Source organism: Pseudorca crassidens, chromosome 12 (genome assembly GCF_039906515.1).
Source record: "Pseudorca crassidens isolate mPseCra1 chromosome 12, mPseCra1.hap1, whole genome shotgun sequence".
In the NCBI taxonomy this organism is placed as follows: Eukaryota; Metazoa; Chordata; class Mammalia; order Artiodactyla; family Delphinidae; genus Pseudorca; species Pseudorca crassidens.
Window position 1 is genome coordinate 23,730,715 of NC_090307.1, and position 25,487 is coordinate 23,756,201.

General features: G+C 38.4%; 1 protein-coding gene across 1 annotated transcript in view; it reads left to right on the top strand.

The window, feature by feature from the left end:
- The first annotated feature begins 129 nt into the window (after positions 1 to 129).
- CFAP53 (cilia and flagella associated protein 53) overlaps positions 130 to 25,487 on the top strand; it is a 67,219-nt gene continuing 41,861 nt past the window's right edge. The window contains exons 1-3 of the mRNA XM_067699123.1: positions 130 to 363; positions 4,381 to 4,610; positions 5,112 to 5,285. Coding sequence (XP_067555224.1) covers positions 130 to 363; positions 4,381 to 4,610; positions 5,112 to 5,285 — 638 coding nt within the window. The remainder of the gene's footprint in view (positions 364 to 4,380; positions 4,611 to 5,111; positions 5,286 to 25,487) is intronic.

The following is a 25,487-nucleotide window of genomic DNA, read 5'->3' on the forward strand; positions in this document are numbered from 1 at the left end:
CTTTTTCTGCTATTTGATGAACCCTGGAAGAAGGGAGTGAGGTCGGCGGGAGGCCTGGCGGAGGGCGGGGAGAGGACTGCGCAGACTCAGCTTTTCCACTCCCAGAGGAAGTCGTGAGTGCTGGAGTCTATGGTCACCATGGTGACGGGACCAACTTCCGCCCCCCTCACCTGCCCTGATCCCCGCGAGGCGCACCATGGCAACCGGACCTCTGCGTCGCGGAATCTGGTCCCTCAGGTCGCTGTGGTTGGGGAACCGCGGCGGGCGTCGCCCCGAACCCGAGGGGACTCGAAAATGTACAGCCAGCGATTTGGCATCGTACAGCGGGAGGTTAAGGGACCCACTCCCAAAGTGGTGATCGTGGTAAGCACGGGATGTGTGTGCGGGACCCTACCGCTTTCTGCGTCTCCCCCAACTCAGCGCAGCCCACCCTGGCCCCCAGCAGGGGCTCTCTCGAGGGAAGCAGGTGCTTGATGCAGCAGCTTGCATTTTGAAAGAGGGAAGGATAAGGTCTCTTACCTAGCTCTTGTACTCCGTCCCTCCCTACCCCCCAACCCCCCGCGTCATATAATATTTACTTTCTGTATTTGGAGAAACACCACTTTAGATCTTGAGAGTTTTCAGTCTTCCAAGACTGCTGAAAGAGGTCGTCCCTTTGCAATGCGGAGGGTGTGTCAAGGAAACGGTGCTGGGTCAGGCGGCAGGAAATCTGGGGTCTGGGCTGGCAGTGATGCAGCTGTACGGTCTTGGGCTAGTTCTACACGCCTAGGAAAATCGTGTGTTGAAGGAGTATTGGGCTGTGAGGGGTTGTGAGTGGTTATAGAGCCCTTTCTCTGCTGACTCAACCATAACAGAAGCGTCCCTGCAGGCCTGGGAATAGGAGGTTGGTTGCCTTTAAGGCAGGGGAGGTGGTAGGAGGCCAGGGAAATGCTGCGTGCTGCAGATCCTGCTCAGAACCCCAGAAGCTTGGTCCATGCACCTTTGTTTCTACACACTGGTTTCTACAGGCTAGAAAACCACGTGTAGGCAGGCAATTATAGAGGTATTATTTGAGCCCCTGCTGTGTGCACAGCTCTGTGGAAAATACAGGGGTGAATACAGTGACCCTGGGAGGTTTACCCTTCTTTAGAAGTCTGATCCCTGCCTTCACGTTGCTTATCATCTAACTGCAGAAACAACTTGCTCATGCACAAAACCATCAAAGGTTAACACAGTATGTAATGATGTGCTATACTGTCTGTGTTGGAACATTGTGGAAGAAATATCAGGGATAATGAAGGGTGCAGTTTTATTATGGTCCATAGTGCGCATAGCAGTTCTCAATGCCCCCTCTTTTTTAGGTCCAGGGACTGTAGGATCTGGGTTTGGAAATCAGTAGAGTGGAGTCTTTTACAGTCTGTACGGTTCAAGGTGATCATTATAGACAGACTTTATGAGGGACAGAAATTGATGTACTTTGGGTTCTGTACGCGAACACTGAGCTCAGGGGCTGGGCCATTGGTCAGGTGATATTACTTGTGTTGGGAACCAATAAGGATTTCTGTTCCACCAAATTACCACCAAACCGGAGAAGGAGGCCTGTTGAATACTTTAAGCTTATAGAAGAATAAAGGGGAAAAGGAAGAGGTCAGAGCTGGTGTATCTCAGATGTCAGAGTGTGATAAGAAGTGTGGATGTTAGAGGTTGCAGAGTTGTGGTGGGAGAAGAATTAAAGCCACCAGAGATGAGACTTGGATGCTAAACAATTCCTCCAGGAGAAGTTGGTGAAAGATGAAATGTCTGAAGTAATGGAGAAGCAAAAGGAGCGGCTATTTGGTGAGTGCCTCCTAGGAACCCAGTTATTTACTTCTTGAAATAGTTTTTTAGGAGGACATTTATTTTGCTCATTTTGACAGGTGAGAAAACTGAGACTTAAAAAGATTAAGTAACTTGCTCAAGATCACACAATTAGTAATCAGTAGAGGCCAGGATTAAACCTAGGCTGTAAGACATCATTCTTTAAGACATTAAACTGTAAACTGTAATAGTAGAAACTAATTTGAGATGTTGCAGTAACAAAAGCCTTCAGTGACCTTGAAAGTACAGAGTAGTTATTAAACCCTTTGTTCTGAATTTAGCATGGTTTAAGAGTTGCAGTGTCCATTATGGTGGCCACTAGCCACAAATGGCTTTTGAGCACTTGAACTATGCGTAGAGTCACATGTTGAAATGATAATATTTTGGATATATTGGTTAAATAAAAATATATTATTAAAATTAATTTCCCCTGTTTCTTTTTACTTTTTAAAATACAGCTACTAGAAAATGTTATTAAATTATATATCTGGTTTATATTATATTTCTGTTAAACAGGACAGGTTTTGATTACATAATGATAAGACTCTGCATGGATTGGCACCACCTCGTTGTTAGAGAACTCCAGATCATACCTGTTCATCCAGAGATAAGGTCCTTCCTGATCACAAAGTCCTACACAGGATGCCCAAGCCTTAAAGTGCTTCCTAATCCCCAGCTACTGCTCAGGCTGTTTCTCTCCACCCCCATCCCCCTCTTCAGTCAAAATGTACCTCAGAACCTGGTTCTTGCCCTGACAATTTGACAATTGATTCCTTATGACCTTGGTGCTTGGTTCCTGTTCTCAGCCCATTTGTCTACTGGGAGCGTGAGTTCCTATGTATATCCTGCCCAGGGTGCAGTCTTGACCCAGCTCTGCTTTGTTGTCACTGAATCCACGTTCATAAAATGTTTTATGTATTAGAGAACAGTAGTTTGTTAACTAAATCTAGACTCTAAATAATTTGGATATGAATTAGCTACTTCCCATGATGTAACCCTCAACATCATCCTTTGTCTCCAACCTACCTCAGTTTTGTATTATCTTGTTCAACTAATCTAGGTGTGTGTGTGTGTGTGTGTGTATATATATATATATATATATATATATATATACACACACACCCTGAGCCCTGAATCTTTTCATGAAGCTATCTTCACATGTTTATTTTCTTTCCCTAGGAGATTCCCTTACCAAGTCCCAATTCTAAGTGTAAATGATCAGATTGACTCTGCCACATGAGTTAAAAGTTTTGTTACTGGGCTTCCCTGGTGGCGCAGTGGTTGAGAGTCTGCCTGCCGATGCAGGGGACACGGGTTTGTGCCCCGGTCCGGGAAGATCCCACATGCCGCGGAGCGGCTGGACCCGTGAGCCATGGCCACTGAGCCTGCGTGTCTGGAGCCTGTGCTCCACAGCGGGAGAGGCCACAACAATGAGAGGCCCGCGTACCGCAAAAAAAAAAAGTTTTGTTACTGTGAATCAGCACACCAGAGTCTCACTACTCACCTAAGGATGATTTGATAAAACTGGCTGAAAATACAAAGCTCAAGACCATGGATTTCATGGTGGCCCAGGAGGAGCAGGAATCACATCAAGCCCACCCATAAACATTGTTTCATTCATTCATCTTTCCCATTCATATTGAGAACCTGATGCTGGTAGGCATGTTCATTGCTAGGAATACAGAAATGAAAAAGATATAGTCCATATGATTTTATTAAATGTGTCAATATGTATTCACAATGATGTATGCATTTCCAACTTTCTGGTGGAAGTTTGTATAAAATGAACATATTTACAGAAATTCAATTTACCCCAAAATGTCAGGAGCACAGCTCTTACATTAAACTTCTGGGCACAATAGAAATAGGAAAAAAGTTCTACCACTAGGGTTTTTTTTTTTTTCCCCCTTTTCTTTTCCTTCTTTCCCTCCCTCCCTTTCTATCTTCCTTGCTTCCCTCTTAGTAAAGGGTTTTTCATTGTCACAACTTGTTATATATTGATATATCCTTATACTTAGATAGTAGTCTCTTAATTGAAAGAATTTTTATGTTGGTAACTATGTTGTCCACCCCTGAGAAACAATGTGGGGTAGTTGGTGGCAAGATCAAGGTCAGGAATTAGAAGACCTCTAATTATTGTTCTATCCAGGCCTGCCCTAACTATTTAAAGCACTTTGAGCAAATAACTTATCTATTGTTAAGTTATAACTTATCTAGATAATCCAGAGATTATCTAGTCAATTATCTATTGACTAGATAATCTCTGGAGCCCTGTTCAAATTTTTAACTTTATAATTCCATGAACTTTTACTCAAATGGCATTTGAGAAATATTTGAGACTGATTTGATGACATCTTAGGTATAGGTTCGAAGAATCAAACAAGTTACATCTTAGGCACCTAAGTTTTTTGCAGTTGTAACAGGATGTATTAGTTTTATATACCAAGTTTTGATTAATATGAGTATTGGTGGAGGTCATGATTAATTGAAAATATGCAATTGATTTTGGGTCTATCATAAGTGATAGTTGCTATTTGTTTTCAGAGAGCCAAGCCTCCCAAAGGCCAAGGGGCTAAACATCATCTGGAAAGAATCCGACGCAGCCATCAGAAGCATCATGCTATTTTGGCTTCCATTAAGTCAAACGAGCGGGATCGCTTGAAAGTTGAGTGGGACCAGCACAATGACCGCAAGTTTGTGGACAGTCTTGTGAAAGCAAGAGTCAAGGATGCCATGCAAGGGTTTATCATCAATACTGAAGAAAGACGAAATAAGTAAGGCTCGTAAACCAGCTGATCCAGACTCTGAAACATTCCTAAAACCACAGTTTGAGATTGATCAATCAAAAATCAAGTGAATTTTTACAGTAAGGATCATGGCTGAGCTATGCATATTCCTACCAAACCAATAGCTATTGCTTGTTTCTATTTTCACTTGTGATAACCTATGTTTGATAGAAAGCAAAAGAACATATTGTTTCAGATTTCTTTATTTTTAATTAAAATCTGCTCATTTTGCTTTTTTGTTGAAGATATACATTACATATCTCATCTGTATGTGATCAAATAAAACATGGCATAGATTAGTATCTTTATTGCTTTAAATGGCAACTAGTCTTATTTTATGGAATACTGTAACGATCTTTCCTTCTTACAAAATTTATGACTGAACGTGTACTTCTGAAATCAGATTTAACAAAATAAAAATCAGTTAGTGAAATGTGGCATGATAGTTTTAATTTCCTTTTCTCTTGTCATTTTGTTTTGTGAACTTAGGTTACGTGAACTTTTAGCATCAGAAGAAAATGAATATTTTATTGAAATGCAATTGAAAGAAGAAACAATTGAGGAGAAAAAAGATAGAATGAGAGATAAAATCAGATTATTAAGAGAGAAGAAAGAAAAAGAGAGACAGGATTTTGTGGCTGAAAAGCTAGACCAGCAATTCAGGTAATGATATCAGAAAAACACACACACAGAATCTGAAGTTGGTATATTAAAAATTATTTAGGAAAGCTAACTACAGTAAAGTGTAGCCTTAAGAGGGTATACACAGTAGTTGTACCTTTAAGTCTTGTTAATTATATATACATCATCGCATAATGCAGATACTGAGGAGTTTTGTTTGTTTTGTGGTGAGAATGCATAAGATTCACTCTCTTAGCATATTTCAAATATATAATACAGTATTATTGCCTGTAGTCACCATACTGTATATTAGATCCCCAAAACTTATTCATTCATCTTATAACTGAAAATTTATATCCTTTGACCAATATGTTCAGATTTCTTCCACCTCATAACCCCTGAGAACCAGCATTCTACTCTCTGTTTCTATATATTCAACTTTTTTTTCTTAGATTCCACATTTAGTGAGATCATACAGTACTTGTCTTTCTCTGTCTGGCTTATTTCACTTAGTATTATATCCTCCAGGTTCATCCATGTTGTCTCAAATGGCAGAATTTTCTTTTTTATGGTGAATAATATTCCATTTCATACTTCCTTTATCCATTCATACATCAATGGACACTTAGTTTGTTTCCATATGGTAGTTCTGGTTTTAGTTTTTTGAGGGATCTCCATACTGTTTTTCAGAACGGCGATACCAATTTATATTCCCACCAACAGTGTACAAAGGTGTCGTTTTCTCTACATCCTTGCCGACACTTGTCACCTCTTGTCTTTTTTATAATAGCCATCTGAACAGGTGTGAGGTGATATCTCATTGTGGTTCTGATTTGCATTTTTCTGGTGATTAGTGATGTTTTCACATACTTGTTGGCTATTTGTATGTCTTCTTGGAAAAATGTCTATTCAGGACTTTTGCTCATTTTTTTAGTCAGATTATTTGGTTGTTTTTTTTTTTTTTGCTATTGAGTTAAATGAGTTTCTTATGTATTTTAGATATTAACCCTTTAACAGATATATGGTTTGAAAATATTCTCTTCCATTCTGTAGGTTGCCTTTTTATTTTGTTGATTGTTTCCGTTGCTGTGCAGAAGCTTTTTAATTGGATATAGTCCTACTGGTTTATTTTTCATTTTGTTGCCTTTGCTTTTAGTGTCATATCCGAAAAATCATTGTCAAGACCAATGTCAAGGAGCTTTTTCTCTATGTTTTCTTCTATGGGTTTTACAGTTTCAGGTCTTATGTTTAAATTTTTAATCCATTTTGACTTAGTTTTTTTTTTTTTTTTTTTTGTGGTACGCGAGCCTCTCACTGTTGTGGCCTCTCCCGTTGCAGAGCACAGGCTCCAGACGCGCAGGCTCAGCAGCCATGGCTCATGGGCCTAGCCGCTCTGCGGCATGTGGGATCTTCCTGGACCGGGGCACGAACCCGTGTCCCCTGCATCGGCAGGCGGACTCTCAACCACTGTGCCACCAGGGAAGCCCTTGAGTTAATTTTTTTGAATGGTGTATATAGGGATGCAATTTCATTCTTTTGCATGTAGATATCCAGTTTTACCAAGACTGTTTATTGAAGAGACTATCCTTTCCTCATTGTGTGTTCTTGGTCTCCTTGTAAAAGATTGATTGACCATATATGCCTGGATTTATTTCTGGGCCCTCTATTTTGTTCCACTGGTTTATGCAACTGTATTTATGCAGCTACCATACTGTTTTGATTATGATAGCTTTGTAATATAGATGGAATCAAGTATGTGATGCTTCCAGCTTTGTTCTTCTTTCTCAAGATTGCTTTGGCTATTCATGGTCTTTTGTAATTCAGTTGGAATTTTGGGATTTTTCTTTTTCTGTTTCTGTGAAAATGCCATTCGAATTTGGATAAGGATTGCATTGAACCGGTAGATCACTTTGCGTAGTATGGACATTTTTTTAAATTAATTAATTAATTTTATTTTGTTTATTTATTTTTGGCTGTGTTGGGTCTTTGTTGCTGCGTGCGGGCTTTCTCTAGTTGCGGCAAGCGGGGGCTACTCTTCATTGTGGTGCACAGGCTTCTCATTGTGGTGGCTTCTCTTGTTGCGGAGCACAGGCTCTAAGGTGGACGGGCTTCAGTAATTGTGGCTCACGGGCTTAATTGCTCCGCGGCATGTGGGATCTTCCCAGACCAGGGCTCGAACCAGTGTCTCCTGCATTGGCAGGTGGATTCTTAACCACTGCACCACCAGGGAAGCCCCAGTATGGACATGTTAAAAATATTAATTCTTCCAACCCAAGGGCAAAGGATATCTTTCCATTTATTTGAGTCTTCAATTTCTTTCATCAGTGTCTCATAATTTTCAGTGTACAGATCTTTAACCTCCTTGGTTAAATTTATTCTTTCATATTTTATTGCTTTTGAAGCTGTTGCAAAAGGGATTGTTTTCTTAATTTCTCTTTCAGATCGTTCATTATTAGTGTAAAAAATGCAACTGATTTTGTTTATTGATTTCAAATCCTATAGCTTTACTGAATTCATTGATTAGTTCTAACAGTTTTTGATGGAGTCTTTAGGGTTTTCTATATGCAAGATCATGTCATCTGCAAACAGATAATTTTACTTCTTCCTTTTCATTTTGGAAGTCTTTCATTTCTTTTTCTTGCCTAATTGCTCTGATTAGGATTTCCAGTACTATGTTGAATACAAGTGGCAAGAGTGGGCACCCTTGTCTTATCCCTGATTTTAGAGGAAAAGCCTTCAGTTTTCTACTTTTGAGCATGATGTTAGCTGTGCACTTGTTATATATGGCCTTTATTGTGTTGAGCTACATTCCTTCTATAAGTAATTTGTTGAGAGTTTTTTTTTATCATGAATTTGTCAAACCTTTTTCTGTATTAAGATGATCATATAATTTTTATCCTTCATTCTGTTAATGTGGTATATCACATTTATTGATTTGCATATGTTGAACCATCCTTGCATCCCAAGGATAAATTCCACTTGATCATGGTATCTGCTTCTTTTAATGTGCTGTTAAATTTGCCATGCTAGTATTATATTGAGGAATTTTGCATCTGTGTTATTCAGGGATATTGGAAGTGTTTTCTCTTCTTCAATTTTTTTGGAGGATTTGAGAAAGATGGGTATTAATTCTTCTTTAAATATCTGGTAGAACTCACCAGTGAAAGCATCTGGTCCTGGACTTTTCTTTATTGGTAGATTTTTTTTTTTTTGCAGTACGCGGGCCTCTCACTGCTGTGGCCTCCCCCGCCGCGGAGCACAGGCTCCAGACGTGCAGGCTCAGCGGCCATGGCTCACGGGCCCAGCTGCTCCACAGCAAGTGGGATCCTCCTGGACCGGGGCACGAACCTGCATCCGCCACATCGGCAGGCGGACTCCCAGCCACTGCACCACCAGGGAAGCCCTATTGGTAGATTTTTGATTACTGGTTCAATCTCCTTACTCATTATTGGTCTTTTCAGATTTTCTATTTTGTCATGATTCAGCCTTGGTAGTTTATATGTGTCTAGGAATTTATCCATTTTTTAGATTATCTAATTTGTTTGCATATAATTGTTCATAATAGTCTCTCATGATCCCTTGTATTACTGCAGTGTCAGTTGTAATGTTTCCTCTTTCATTTCTGATTTTATTTATTCAAATCTTCTCTCTTTTTTCCTTAGCTAGTCCAGCTAAAGATTGTCAATTTTGTTTATCTTTTCAAAAAACTAGCTTTAGTTTCATTGATATGTTTTATCATTTTTCTAGTCTCTACTTCATTTATTTCTGCCCTGATCTTTGTTATTTTCTTCCTTCTGCTTACTTTGGGCTTAGTTTGTTCTTTTTATAGTTCCTTGAGGTTTAAAGTCAGGTTGTTTATTTGAGATCTTTCTTTTCTCTTAATATAGGTGTTTATTGCTATAAACTTCCCTCTTAAAGCTGCTTTTGTTGCATCCCATAAGTTTGGGTATGTTGTATTTCTGTTTTCATTTAAGATATTTTTTGATTTCCCTTTTCATTTCTTCTTTGACCCATTGGTTATTCAGGAGTATGAGTTTAATTTCCACATATTTGTTAATTTTCCAGCTTTCTTCTGGTGTTTGGTTTCTAGTTTTATGCCATTGTGGTCAGAAAAGATACTTATATGATTTTAATCTTTTTAAATCTGTTAAGACTTTTTTGTGACCTAGCATGTGATCTATCCTGGAGAATGTTCCATGTGTACCTGAGAAGAATGTGTATTCTGCTGCTATTAGATGGAATGTTCTGTGTATGTCTGTTAGGTGCATTTGATCTAAAGTATGGTTCAATACAGTGTTTCCTTACTGATTTTCTGTCTGGATGATCTATGCACTGTTGAAAGTGGAGTATTGACGTTCCCTACTATTACTGCACTGCTGTCTGTTTCTACTTTGATATCTGTTAATATTTGCTTAACATATTTGAGTGCTCTCATGTTGGGTACATATATAGCTGACCCCTTGAACAACACAGATATGAACTCTGCAGGTCCACTTAAATGTGGTTTTTTCAATAAATGCAGTACTACATGATCTGGGATTAGTTGAATTCGCAGATGTGGAACCAGGGATGTGGAGGGCTGACTACAGGACTTGAGCATCTGTGGGTTTTGGTATCTGTAGCAGGTCCTCAAACAAATCCCCTGCAGATACCAAGGGATGAATCTATATTTATAATTGTTATATCCTCTTGATGAATTGCTCCTTTTATCATTATATAATGACTTTCTTTCTCTCTTATTACAGCTTCTGAGTTAAAGTATATTTTATCTAACATAAGTGTAGCTACCTCTGCTCTCTTTTGGTTTCTACTTGCATGAAATATCTTTTTCCATCCCTTCACTTTAAAGATATGTGTATCCTTAAAGCCGAAGCAAGTCTCTTGTAAGCAGCATATTGTTGGATATTGTTTTTTATACATTCAGACACGCTGACTAGATGATTTCAAATTACCTGTCTTTGAGTTCTCAGATTTTTTTCCTTTGTTTTGTTTGTTCACGCCTGATGTTGGTGCTGTCTCTTGGGTTTTTCATTTCATTCATTGTATTCTTCAGCTCCGGAATTTCTGTTTGGTTCTTTTTGATGATTTCTATCTCTGTTGAATTTCTCATTTTGTTCCTGTGTTGTTTTCCTGATTTTGTTGCATTGTCTATCTGTGTTCTCTGGTAGTTTAGCAACCTTCCTTAAAACAATTGTTTGGAATTCTTCATCAGGTAATTTGTAGAGCTTTATTTCTTTAGGATTGGTTATTAGAAAATCATCGTGTTCCTTTGTTGGTGTCTGTTTCCTTGATTTTTTTGTAAGCTTCGAAGCCTTGTGTTGCTGTCTTTGCATTTAAAGAAGTATTTACCCCCTCCAGTTTTTACTAGCTGGCCTCAGGAAAGAAATACCATCACCAATCAGCCCAGCGAGGGATTCTGAGACCTTTCTCAGACCTTTTCTATGGATGCACCTGCTCTACACTTCTTGTTCTCTCGAGTGTATGTAAAGCATAGCCTCACATCCTGTCTTTGGCAGGATCTGGATTCTCCCTACTGGCTGCTAGAGGAGAAGATGCTGTAAGGGGCAAAGGGGACACTGGGAAGTGAATTTCAATGAACCATTAATATATTTTCCACTCTCTAGTTTTTTGACACAGTAATAAAAATGAAGTTTCATAAGTGGTTTGTGCTCTTAAAATACGTATTAATTTGGTAACAATTTTTACAGATTTCATAGAGAGATCTTATATAACTAAGTATACAACTTCAAGTTGTATAACTTGCTAGTTAGATGAATTATTAGAATTTTTGAAGAAACAGTTATATCCTGCAACAATATACAGTAGCCCCCCTTATCCATCCGCAGTAAATGTCTGAAACTGGGGCGAGTACCAAATTCTGTATATACTATGTTTTTTCCAATACATACAGACCTATGATAAAATTTAATTTATAAATTAGGCACAGTCAGGGATTAACAACAATAATGAAATGGAACAATTATAACAATATACTGTAATAAAATTCATGAATGTGGTCTATCTCTCTATCTCAAAATATCTTATTGTACTGTACTCACCCTTCTTCTCGTGATGATGTGAGATGATAAAATGTCTATGTGATAAGTAAGATGAAGTGAAGTGAATGATGTAGACGTTGTGATGTAGCATTAGGCTACTGGCCTTCTGACCACACGTCAGAAGCAGGATCACCTGCTTCGGGTGATCCTGGATCATTGATCAATGACGATGTTGATGGTTGATGTCAGGAGCAGAAAACGTTGACGGTTGGAGATCCCAAGTGGGTGCAAAATTTCATTACAGTACTTAGAACAGAGTGCAGTTGAAAAACTTATGAATTGTTTATTTCTGGAGTTTTCCATTTAATGTTTTCAGACCACAGTTGACTGTGGGTAATAGAAACTGTAGAAAATGAAATGGTGGATAAAGGAGACTATCATAATTCATTTGAAATCCAACTGTTTTCAGTGTTTTTAATGTAATACCACCAACTCTTTAATACAGAGCAGCAAATATAGTTTTAATTCATTATAACGGTGAAAGGGCAGTGTTAAATTTTGATCAAGGATGCTAAATCAGGCCCCATTACTGAAAATATAATTGAGGCTTTAATGTATACATAAAGTGAGATGAAATTTTTCCTCTTCCTCTCCTTTCCCTTCCTCTTCCTTTTAGTATTCCATTGTGTGAATATACCACAATTTATTCATCTTCCAGGTTATAGGCATTTCAGTCATTTCCAGTTTATTCTTAAAAATAAAGCTGCTGTGGACATTCTTGTACATGTCTTCTGGTAGACAAGCACATTCATTTCTTTTAGGTATATTCAGTGGCATACCTAGAACATTTGACACTCTAGAACGGATCATTTTTATTGCTCCAGGTCTTCCAAACAGCAAAATTATTTTCAGTAATAATAATGAAATGAAATGAATAACAGTGACAAGATAACCAGTGATTTTAAATTTATTTATTTATTAATTTATTTTTTGCGGTACGCGGGCCTCTCACTGTTGTGGCCTCTCCTGTTGCGGAGCACAGGCTCCGGACACGCAGGCTCAGTGGCCATGGCTCATGGGCCTAGCTGCTCCGTGGCATGTGGGATCTTCCTGGACCGGGGCACGAACCCATGTCCGCTGCATCGGCAGGCGGACTCTCAACCACTGCACCACCAGGGAAGCCCAAAATTTTTTTAATTTTTAAATAATTATATATTCACAGAAATTGAAAAGATAGTACAAAAATGTCATGTATTCTTACAGTCCCAGTTTCCTCCAATGGTTATATCTTATGTAACTATAACACAGTATCCTACAAGGAAATTGACATTGGTATAATGTATGTATATAATTCTGTGCCATTTTATCACATGTGTAGATCCATCTAATCCGCCACCACAATCAAGATACAAAACTGTTCCATCATCACAAAAGTCTCCCTTGTGCTCCCCTTTATAGTCACAACCACCACTGTCACCCCCATCATTCCTAACCTCCGGCAACGTCTAATCCCTTTTCCATCTCCATAATTTCATCATTTCAAGAATTTTATATAAATGGAATCATACAATATGTGATCTTTCAAAATTGGCTCTTTTCAGTCAATGAATTGCCTTTGAGTTTCATCCAAATTGCTGCATGTATCAATAGTTTGTCCTTTTTATTGCTGAGTGGTATTCCATTGCATGGATGTACTTAAGTTTCTATAAATCATTCACTTATTGCAGTACATTTTGATTGTTTCTAGTTTTTAACTATTATAAATGAATCTGATATGAACATTTGTGTACAGATAGTTGTGTGAACATAAGTTTTCCTTTCTCTAGGATAATTGCCATATGCTGGGTCTTATATGTATGCTTAATTTTGTAAGAAACTGACAAATTGTTTTCCAGTGTGGCTGTACGATTTTATATTTCTACCAATAATGTGTAAAAGATTAAATTTTTCCATATCTTTGCCAGCTTTTCATATTGTCACTAGTACAGCAGAGGTGTGTAATGATATCTCATTGCCACCTTTACTGGCATTTCCCTAATGAGTGGTGGTGTTGAACAACTTTTCATATGCTTATTTGCCATGTGTACATTCAGTTTGGTGAAGTGTCTCTTCATATCTTTTCCCATTTTCTAATTGGATTAGCTGTTAAGTTTTGAAAAGTCTTTGTGTATTCCAGATATGAGTCCTTTGTAGGATATGTGGTTTAGAAATAGTTTTTCCTAGTCTGTAGCTTGTTTTTTTTTTCCCTCTTAGGGGTGTCTTTCACAGAGAAAAAGTTGGTACATCATGAAAAAAACTTTTTTAATCTCCTACCCCTGTATTGCCTTTCCCCCCTTCCCTCTCCCCACTGGTAACCACTAAGTTTGTTCTCTATATCTGAGTCTGCTTCTTTTTAGTTATAGTCATTAGTTTCTTGTATTTTTTTGGATTCTACATGTAAGTGATATCATATGGTATTTGTATTTCTCTGTTTGACTTATTTCACTTAGCATAATGCTCTCCAAGTCCATCCATGTTGCTGCAAATGGCAAAATTTCATTCTTTTTTATGGCTGAGTAGTATTCCATTGTATATATATGCCATATCTTCTTTATCCATTCATCTGTTAATGGACACTTAGGTTGCTTCCATATCTTGACAATTATAAATACTGCTACTATGAACATTGTGGTGTGTGTGTCTTTCTGAATTAGTGTTTGTTTTTTTATTTTTGGATATGTACCCAGGACTGGAATTGCTGGGTCATATGGTAGTTCTGTTTTTACTTTTTAGAGAAACCTTCATGCTGTTTTCCAAAGTGGCTGCACTAATTTACATTGCTACCAATAGTGCAACATCCTTGCCAACATTGTTATTTATGTTCTTTTTGATGATAGCCATTCTTTTTTTTTTTAACATCTTTATTGGAGTATAATTGCTTTACAATGTTGTGTTAGTTTCTGCTTTATAAGAAACTGAATCAGCTATACGTATACATATATCCCTATATCCCCCTCTCTTGCATCTCCCTCCCACCCTCCCTATCCCACCCCTCTAAGTGGTCACAAAGCACTGAGCTAATCTCCTGTGCTATGCAGCTGCTTCCCACTAACTATCTGTTTTACATTTGGTAGTGTATATATGTCCATGCCACTCTCTCATTTCGTCCCAGCTTACCCTTCCCCCTCCCCGTGTCCTCAACTCCATTCTCTACGTCTGCATCTTTATTCTTGTCCTGCCACTAGTTTCTTCGGAACCATTTTCTTTTTTAGATTACATATATATGTGTTAGCATACGGTATTTGTCTTTCTCTTTCTGACTTACTTCACTCTGTATGACAGACTCTACGTCCATCCACCTCACTACAAATATCTCAATTTCGTTTCTTTTTATGGCTGAGTAATATGCCATTGTATATATGTGCCACATCTTCTTTATCCATTCATTTGATGATGGACACTTACATTGCTTCCATGTCCTGGCCATTGTAAACAGAGCTGCAATGAACATTTTGGTACATGACTCTTTTTGAATTATGGTTTTCTCAAGGTATACACCCAGTAGTGGGATTGCTGGGTCATATGGTAGTTCTATTCTTAGTTTTTTAAGGACCCTCCATACTGTTCTGCATAGTGGCTGTATCAATTTACATTCCCACCAACAGTGCAAGAGGGTTCCCTTTTCTCCACACCCTATCCAGCATTTATTGTTTGCAGATTTTTTGATGATGGCCATTCTGACCGGTGTGAGGTGATACCTCAATGTAGTTTTGATTTGCATTTCTCTAATGATTAGTGATGTTGAGCATTCTTTCATGTGTTTGTTGGCAATCTGTATATCTTCTTTGGAGAAATGTCTGTTTAGGTCTTCTGCCCATTTTTGGATTGGGTTGTTTGTTTTTTTGTTATTGAGCTGCATGAGCTGCTTGTAAATCTTGGAGATTAATCCTTTGTCAGTTGCTTCATTTGCAAATATTTTCTCCCATTCTGAGGGTTGTCTTTTGGTCTTGTTTATGTTTTCCTTTGCTGTGCAAAAGCTTTTATGTTTCATTAGGTCCCATTTGTTTATTTTTGTTTTTATTTACATTTCTCTAGGAGGTGGGTCAAAATGGATCTTGCTGTGATTTATGTCATAGAGTGTTCTGCCTATGTTTTCCTGTAAGAGTTTGACAGTGTCTGGCCTTACATTTAGGTCTTTAATCCATTTTGAGTTTATTTTTGTGTACAGTTTTAGGGAATGTTCTAATTTCATACTTTTACATGGACCTGCCCAGTTTTGCCAGCACCACTTATTGAAGAGGCTGTCTTTTCTCCACTCTATATTCTTGCCTCCTTTATCAAGATAAGGTGACCATATGTGTGTGGCTTTATCATTGGGTTTCTATCCTGTTCCATTGATCTATATTTCTTTTTTTGTGCCAGTACCATACTTTTGATTACTGTAGCTTTGTAGTATAGTCTGAAGTCAGGGAGCCTGATTCCTCCAGCTCCATTTTTCTTTACAAGATTGCTTTGGCTATTCGGGGTCTTTTGTGTTTCCATACAAATTGTGAAATTTTTGTTCTAGCTCTGTGAAAAATGCCAGTGGTAGTTTGATAGGGATTGCATTGAATCTATAGATTGCTTTGGGTACTAGAGTCATTTGCACAATGTTGATTCTTCCAATCCAAGAACATGGTATATCTCTCCATCTATTTGTATCATCATTAATTTCTTTCATAATTGTCTTATAATTTTCTGCATACAGGTCTTTTGTCTCCTTAGGTAGGTTTATTCCTAGATATTTTATTCTTTTCGTTGCAATGATAAATGGGAGTGTTTTCTTAATTTCACTTTCAGATTTTTCATCATTAGTGTATAGGAATGCAAGAGATTTCTGTGCATTAATTTTGTATCCTGCTACTTTACCAAATTCATTGATTAGCTCTAGTAGTTTTCTGGTAGCATCTTTAGGATGTTCTATGTAGAGTATCATGTCATCTGCAAACAGTGACAGCTTTACTTCTTCTTTTCCGATTTGGATTCCTTTTATTTGTTTCTCTTCTCTGATTCCTGTGGCTAAAACTTCCAAAACTATATTGAATAATAGCGGTGAGAGTGGACAAACTTGTCTTGTTTCTGATCTTAGAGTAAATGGTTTCAGTTTTTCACCATTGAGAAGAATGTTGGCTGTGGGTTTGTCATACATGGCCTTTATTATGTTGAGGTAAGTTCCCTCTGTGCCGACTTTCTGGAGGGTTTTTATCATAAATGGGTGTTGAATTTTGTTGAAAGATTTTTCTGCATGTATTGAGAGGATCATATGGTTTTTCTCCTTCAATTTGTTAACAAGGTGTATCACATTGATTGATTTGAGTATGTTGAAGAATCCTTGCATTCCTGGGATAAACCCCACTTGATCATGATGTATGATCCTTTTAATGTGCTTTTGGATTCTGTTTGCTAGTATTTTTTTTAACATCTTTATTGGAGTATAATTGCTTTACAATGGTGTGTTACTTACTGCTTTATAACAAAGTGAATCAGTTATACATATACATATGTTCCCCTATCTCTTCCCTCTTGCGTTTCCCTTCCTCCCACCCTCCTTATCCCACCCCTCTAGGTGGTCACAAACCACCTAGCTGATCTCCCTGTGCCATGCAGCCGCTTCCCACTAGCTATCCACCCTACGTTTGGTAGTGTATAGATGTCCATGCCACTCTCTCAATTTGTCCCAGCTTACCGTTCCCCCTCCCCATATCCTCAAGTCCATGCTCTAGTGGGTCTATGTCTTTATTCCCGTCCTACCCCTATGCTCTTCATGACATTATTTTTCCTTAGAGTCCACATATATGTGTTAGCATACGGTATTTGTTTTTCTCCTTCTGACTTACTTCACTCTGTATGACAGACTCTACGTCCATCCACCTCACTACAAATATCTCAATTTCGTTTCTTTTTATGGCTGAGTAATATGCCATTGTATATATGTGCCACATTTATCCATTCATCTGTTGATGGACAGTTAGTTTGCTTACATGTCCTGGCTATTGTAAACAGAGCTGCAGTGAACATTTTGGTACATGACTCTTTTTGAATTATGGTTTTCTCAGGGTATATGCCCAGTAGTAGGATTGCTGGATCGTATGGTAGTTCTATTTTTAGTTTTTTAAGGAACCTCCATACTGTTCTCCATAGTGGCTGTATCAATTTACATTCCCACCAACAGTGCAAGAGGGTTCCCTTTTCTCCACACCTTCTCCAGCATTTATTGTTTGTAGATATTTTGATGATGGCCATTCTGACTGGTGTGAGGTGATACCTCATTGTAGTTTTGGTTTGCATGTCTCTAATAATTAGTGATGTTGAGCATCCTTTCATGTGTTTGTTGGCAATCTGTATATCTTCTTTGGAGAAAGGTCTATTTAGGTCTTCTGCCCATTTTTGGATTGGGTTGTTTGGTTTTTTTTGCTATTGAGCTGCATGAGTGCTTGTAAATCTTAGAGATTAATCCTTTGTCAGTTGCTTCATTTACAAATATTTTCTCCCATTCTGAGGGTTGTCTTTTGGTCTTGTTTATGTTTTCCTTTGCTGTGCAAAAGCTTTTATGTTTCATTAGGTCCCATTTGTTTGTTTTTATTTCCATTTCTCTAGGAGGTGGGTCAAAATGGATCTTGCTGGGATTTATGTCACAGAGTGTTCTGCCTATGTTTTCCTGTAAGAGTTTGACAGTGTCTGGCCTTACATTTAGGTCTTTAATCCATTTTGAATTTATTTTTGTGTATGGTGTTCAGGAGTGTTCTAATTTCATACTTTTACATGTATCTGTCCAGTTTTCCCAGCACCACTTATTGAAGAGGCTGTCTTTTCTCCACTCTATATTCTTGCCTCCTTTATCAAAGATAAGGTGACTATATGTGCGTGGGTTTCTCTCTGGGCTTTCTATCCTGTTCCATTGAGCTGTATTTCTGTTTTTGTTCCAGTACCATACTGTCTTGTTTACTATAGGTTTGTAGTATAGTCTGAAGTCAGGGAGCCTGATTCCTTCAGCTCCGTTTTTTGTTTTCGATATTGCTTTGGCTATTCGGGGTCTTTTGTGTTTCCATACAAATTGTGATATTTTTTGTTCTAGTTCTGTGAAAAATGCCAGTGGTAGTTTGATAGGGATTGCATTGAATCTATAGATTGCTTTGGGTAGTAGAGTCATTTTCACAATGTTGATTCTTCCAATCCAAGAACATGGTATATCTCTCCATCTATTTGTATCATCTTTAATTTCTTTCATCAGTGTCTTATAATTTTCTGCATACAGGTCTTTTGTCTCCTTAGGTAGGTTTATTCATAGATATTTTATTCTTTTTGTTACAATGGTAAATGGAAGTGTTTTCTTGATTTCACTTTCAGATTTTTCATCATTAGTGTATAGGAATGCAAGAGATTTCTGTGCATTAATTTTGTATCCTGCTACTTTACCAAATTCATTGATTAGCTCTAGTAGTTTTCTGGTAGCATCTTTAGGATGTTCTATGTAGAGTATCATGTCACCTGCAAACAGCGACAGCTTTACTTCTTCTTTTCCAATTTGGATTCCTTTAATTTCTTTTTCTTCTCTGATTGCTGTGACTAGAACTTCCAAAACTATGTTGAATAAGAGTGGTGAGAGTGGGCAACCTTGTCTTGTTCCTGATCTTAGTGGAAAAGGTTTCAGTTATTCACCATTGAAGACTGTGGGTTTGTCATATATGGCCTTCATTATGTTGAGGAAAGTTCCCTCTCTGCCTACTTTCTGGAGGGTTTTTATCATAAATGGGTGTTGAATTTTGTCAATAGCTTTCTCTGCATCTATTGAGATGATCATATGGTTCTTCTCCTTCAATTTGTTAATATGATTTATCGTGTTGATTGATTTGCGTATATTGAAGAATCCTTGCATTCCTGGAATAAACCCCACTTGATCATGGTGTATGATCCTTTTAATGTGCTGTTGGATTCTGTTTGCTAGTATTTTGTTGAGGATTTTTGCATCTATGTTCATCAGTGATATTGGTCTGTAATTTTCTTTTTTTGTAGTATCTTTGTCTGATTTTGGTATCAGGGTGATTGTGGCGTCATAGAATGAGTTTGGGAGTGTTCCTTCCTCTGCATTTTTTTGGAAGAGTTTGAGAAGGATAGGTGTTACCTCTTCTCTAAGTGTTGGATAGAATTTGCCTGTGAAGCCATCTAGTCCTCGGCTTTTGTTTTTTGGAAGATTTTTAATCACAGTTTCAATTTCAGTGCTTGTGTTTGGTCTGTTCACATTTTCTATTTATTCCTGGTTCAGTTTCGGAAGGTTGTGCTTTTCTAAGAATTTGTCCATTTCTTCCAGGTTGTCCATATTATCCGCATATGGTTGCTTGTAGTAATCTCTCATGATCCTTTGTATTTCTGCAGTGTCAGTTGTTACTTCTCCTTTTTCATTTCTAATTCTGTTGATTTGAGTCTTGTCCCTTTTTTTGTTGATGAGTCTGGCTAATATTTTATCAATTTTGTTTATCTTCTCAAAGAACCAGCTTTTAGTTTTATTGATCTTTGAGATCGTCTCCTTCTTTTCTATTTCATTTATTTCTGTTCTGATCTTTATGATTTCTTTCTTTCTGCTGACTTTGGGGTTTTATTGTTCTTCTTTCTCTAACTGCTTTAAGTGTAAAGTTACGTTGTTTATTTGAGGTGTTTCTTGTTTCTTAAGGTAGGATTGTATTGCTATAAACTTCCCTCTTAGAATTGATTTTGCTGCCTCCCCTAGGTTTTGGGTCATCGTGTTTTCATTGTCATTTGTTTCTAGGTATTTTTTGATTTCCTCTTTGATTTCTTCAGTGATCTCTTGGTTATTTAGTAGTGTATTGTTTAGCCTCCGTGTGTTTTTAGTTTTTACAGATTTTTTTCTGTAATTGATATTTAGTCTCATAGCGTTGTGGTCAGAAATGATACTTTATACTATTTCAGTTTTTTAAAATTTACCAAGGGTTGATTTGTGACCCACAATATGATCTATCCTGGAGAATGTTCCATGAGCACTTGAGAAGACAGTGTATTCTGTTGTTTTTGGCTGGAATGTCCTATAAAATATCAATTAAGTCCATCTGTTTAATGTATCATTTAAAGCTTGTGTTTCCTTGTTTATTTTCATTTTGGCTGATGTGTCCATTGGTGAAAGTGGGGTGTTAAAATCCCGTATTATGATTGTGTTACTGTCGATTTCCCCTTTTATGGCTGTTAACATTTGCCTTATGTATTGAGGTGCTCCTATGTTGGGTGCACAAATATTTACAATTGTTATATCTTCTTGGATTGATCCCTTAATTATTATGTAGTGTCCTTCTTTGTCTCTTGTAATAGTCTTTATTTTAAAGTCTATTTTGTCTGATATGAGAATTGCTACTCCAGCTTTCTTTTGATTTCCTTTTGCATGGAATATCTTTATCCATCCCCTCACTTTCAGTCTGTATGTGTCGCTAGGTCTTAAGTGAGTCTCTGTAGAAAACCTATATATGGGTGTTCTTTGGTATCCATTCAGCCAGTCTGTGTCTTTTGAGTGGAGCATTTAATCCATTTACATTTAAGTTAGTTATCGATATGTATGTTCCTGTTACCATTTTGTTAATTGTTTCGGGTTTGTTATTGTAGATCTTTTCCTTCTTTTGTGTTTCCTGCTTAGAGAAGTTCCTTTAGCATGTGTTGTAAAGCTGGTTTGATGGTGCTGAATTCTCTTGGTGTTTGATTGTCTGTAAAGGTTTTAATTTCTCCGTCAAATCTGAATCATATTCTAGCTGGATAGAGTAATCTTGGTTGTAGGTTTTTCCCTTTCATCACTTTGAATATGTCCTGCCTGTGCCTTCTGGCTTGTAGAGTTTCTGCTGATAGATCAGGTGTTATCCTTATAGGGATTCCTTTGTATGTTATTTGTTGCTTTTCCCTTGCTCTTTTTAATGTTTTTTCTTTTTATTTAATTTTTGATAGTTTGATTAATATGTGTCTTAGCATGTTTCCCCCTGGAATTATCCTATATGGGACTCTCTGCGCTTCCTGGACTTGATTAACTATTTCCTTTCCCATATAGGGAAGTTTTCAACTATAATCTCTTCAAATATTTTCTCAGTCCCTTTCTTTTTCTCTTCTTCTTCTGGGACCCCTATAATTTGAATGTTGGGGCATTTAATGTTGTCCCAGAGGTCTCTGAGACTGTCCTCAGTTGTTTTCATTTTTTTTTTTTATTCTGCTCTGCGTTAGTTATTTCCACTATTTTTATCTTCCAGGTTACTTATCCGTTCTTCTGCCTCAATTATTCTGCTATTGATTCCTTCTAGAGAATTTTTAATTTCATTTATTGTGTTGTTCATCATTGTTTGTTTGATCTTTATTTCTTCTAGGTCCTTCTTAAACGTTTCTTGTATTTACTCCTTGTATTTCCAAGATTTTGGATAATCTTTATTATCATTACTCTGAATTCTTTTTCAGGTAGACTGCCCATTTTCTCTTCATTTTTTTGGTCTGGTGGATTTTTACCTTGCTCCTTTATCTGCTGTGTGTTTCTCTGTCTTCTTATTTTGCTTGACTTACTGTGTTTTTGTGTCTCCTTTACATAGGCTGCAGGTTTGTTGTTCCTGTTGTTTTTGTTGTCTGCCCTCAGTGGCTAAGGTTGGTTCAGTTGGTTGTGTAGGCTTCGTGGTGGAGGGGACTAGTGCCTGTGGTCTGGTGGATGAGCCTGGATCTTGTCTTTCTGGTGGGCAGGACTGCATCTGGTGGTGTGTTTTGGGTCGTCTGTGAACTTAGTATGATTTTAGGCAGCCTGTCTGCTAATGGGTGGGGTTGTGTTCCTGTCTTGCTAGTTGTTTGGCATAAGGTGTCTAGCTCTGTAGCTTGCTGGTCATTTGATGGAGCTGGGTCTTAGCATTGAGATGGAGATCTCTGGGAGAGCTTTTGCTGTTTGATATTACGTGAAGCCAGGAGGTCTCTGGTGGACCAATGTCCTGAACTTGGCTCTCCCACCTCAGAGGCACAGGCCTGACACCTGGCCAGAGCACCAAGACCCTGTGAACCACATGGCTGAGAAGAAAAGGGAGAAAAAAACAAAAGAAAGAAAGAAAGAACGAAAGAAAGACAGACAGAAAGAAAGAAAGAAAGAAAGAAAGAAAGAAAGAAAGGAAGAAAATAAAGTTATTAAAATAAATTTTTTTAAATTATTAAAAATTATAAAGTAATTTAAAAAAAGAAAGAAGAGAGCAACCAAACTAAAAAACAAATCCACCAATGATAAAAAGTGCTAAAAACTATACTAAAAGAAAAAAGGGACAGACGGAACCCTAGGACAAATGGTAAAAGCAAAGCTATGCAGACAAAAATCACAGATAGAAGCATACACATACACACTCACAAAAAGAGAAAGGGGAAATATATATGTGTATATATATATATATATATATATATATATATAGAAGGAAGCAAGCAACCAAATCAATAAACAAACCTACCAATAATAATAAACTCTAAATACTAAACTAAGGTAAACATAAAACCAGAAACGAATTACATGCAGGAAGCAAACTGCAAGTCTACAGTTTCTCCCAAAGTCCACCGCCTCAATTTTGGGATGGTTCGTTGTCTATTCAGGTATTCCACAGATGCAGGGTACATCAAATTGATTGTGGAGGTTTAATCCGCTGCTCCTGAGGCTGCTGGGAGAAATTTCCCTTTCTCTTCTTCATTCGCACAGCTCCTGGGGTTCAGCTTTGGATTTGGCCCCGCCTCTGTGTGTAGGTTGCCTGAGGGCGTCTGTTCTGCACCCAGACAGGACAGGGTTGAAGTAGCAGCTGATTCGGGGGCTCTGGCTCACTGAGGCCGGGGGGAGGGAGGGTTACGGAATGCGGGGCAAGCCTGCAGCGGCAGAGGCTGTCGTGACGTTGCAACAGCCTGAGGTGCACCGTGTGTTCTCCCGGGGAAGTTGTCCCTGGATCACGGGACCCTGGCTGTGGTGGGCTGCACAGGCTCCCAGGATGGGAGGTGTGGATAGTGACCTGTGCTTGCACACAGGCTTCTTGGTGGCTGCAGTAGCAGCCTTAGCAATTTATGCCCGTCTCTGGGGTCCGCGCTGATAGCCACAGCTCGCGCCTCTCTCTGGAACTCGTTTAGGCGGTGCTCTGAATCCCCTCTCCTCATGCACCCCGAAACAATGGTCCCTTGCCTCTTAGGCAGTTCCAGACTTTTTCCCGGACTCCCTCTCGGCTAGCTGTGGTGCACTAGCCCCTTCAGGCAGTGTTCACGCAGCCAACCCCAGTCCTCTCACTGGGATCCGACCTCCGAAGCCCAAACCTCAGCTCCCAGCCTGCACCCACCCTGGCGAGTGAGCAGACAAGCCTCTCAGGGTGGTGAGTGCTGGTCGGCACTGATCTTCTGTGTGGGAATCTCTCCGCTTTGCCCTCTGCACCCCTGTTGCTGCACTCTCCTCCCTGGCTCTGAAGCTTCCCGCCTCTGCCACCTGTATCCACCAGTGAAGGGGCTTCCTAGTGTGTGGAAACTTTTCCCCCTTCACAGCTCCCTCCTAGAGGTGCAGGTCCTCTTCCTATTCTTTTGTCTGTTTTTTCTTCTTTCTTTTGCCCTACCCAGGTACGTGGGGAGTTTCTTGCCTTTGGGGAGGTCTGAGGTCTTCTGCCAGTGTTCAGTACGTGTTCTGTAGGAGTTGTTCCACATGTAGATGTATTTCTGATGTATTTGTGGGGAGGAAGGTGATCTCCACGTCTTAATCCTCTGCCAGCTTGAAGGTCTCCCCCGACGATAGCCATTCTGACAGGTGCAAGGTGATATCTCATTGTGGTTTTGTTTCTTTCATTTTTTTTGGCCATGCCTCGTGCATCATGGGATGTTAGTTCTCCAACCAGGGATTGAGCCTGGGCCCCCAGCAGTGAAAGCATGGAGTGCTAGCCACTGGACCACCAGGGAATCCCCTCATTGTGGTTTTGATTTGCATTTCCCTGATGATTAACCATGCTGAGCATCTTTTCATGTGCTTTTTGGCCATTTGCATATCCTCTTTGGAGAAATGTCTTCAGTTCTTCTGCCCATTTTTTAATCGGGTTTTTTTTTTCTTTTCTTTTGATGTTGAGTTGTATGAACTGTTTATATATGTTGGATATTAACCCCTTATCAGTCATATCATTTGCAAATATTTTCTCCCATTCAGTAGGTTGTCTTTTCATTTTGTCGATTGTTTATTTTGCTATGCAAAAGCTTTTAAGTTTAATTAGGTCCCATTTGTTTATTTTTGCTTTTATTTCCCTTGTTTAAGGAGACAGATCCAAAAAAGTATTGCTATGGTTTATGTCAAAGAGTCTTCTGTCTATGTTTTCCTCTAGGAGTTTTATGGTATTCGGTCTTACATTTAGATCTTTAATCCATTTTGAGCTTACTTTTATATATGTTGTTAGAGAATGTTCTGATTTCATTATTCTACATGTAGCTGTCCAGTTTTCCCAACACTTATTGAAGGGACTATATTTTCTCCATTGTATATTCTTGCCTCCTTTATCATAGATTAATTTACCATAAGTTCATGGGTTTATTTCTGGGCTCTCTATTCTGTTCCATTGATCTGTGTGTCTGTTTTTGTGCCAGTACCATACAGTTGTGATTACTGTAGCTTTGTGGTATAGTCTGAAGAAAGGGAGCATGGTTTCTCCAGCTGTATTCTTCTTTCTCAAGATTGCTTTAGCTATTTGGGGTCTTTTGTGTTTCCATACAGATTTTAAAATTATTTGTTCTATTTCTGTGAAAGATGCCATTGGTATTTTGATAGGGGTTGCATTGCATTTGTAGATTGCCTTGGGTGTGGTATGATCCTTTTTTAACAATATTAATTCTTCCAATCCAAGAACACAGTGTATCTTTCCATTTCATTTTGTCATCTTCAATTCCATTCATTAGAGTCTTTTAGTGTTCCAAGTACAGGTCTTTTACCTCCTTAGGTAGGTTTATTCCTAGGTATTTTATTCTTTTTGATGTGATGGTAAATGAGATTGTTTCCTTAATTTCTCTTTATGATAATTTGCTGTTAGGGTATAGAAATGCAGCATATTTCTGTATATTTATTTTGTATCCTGCAACTTTACCAAATTCACCAATGAGCTCTAGTAGTTTTCTGGTGGTGTCTGTAGGATTTTTCTATGTATAGTATCATGTCATCTGCAAACAGTTTTACTTCTTTGTTTCCAATTAGAATTCCTTTTATTTCTTTTTCTTCTCTGATTGCTGTGCC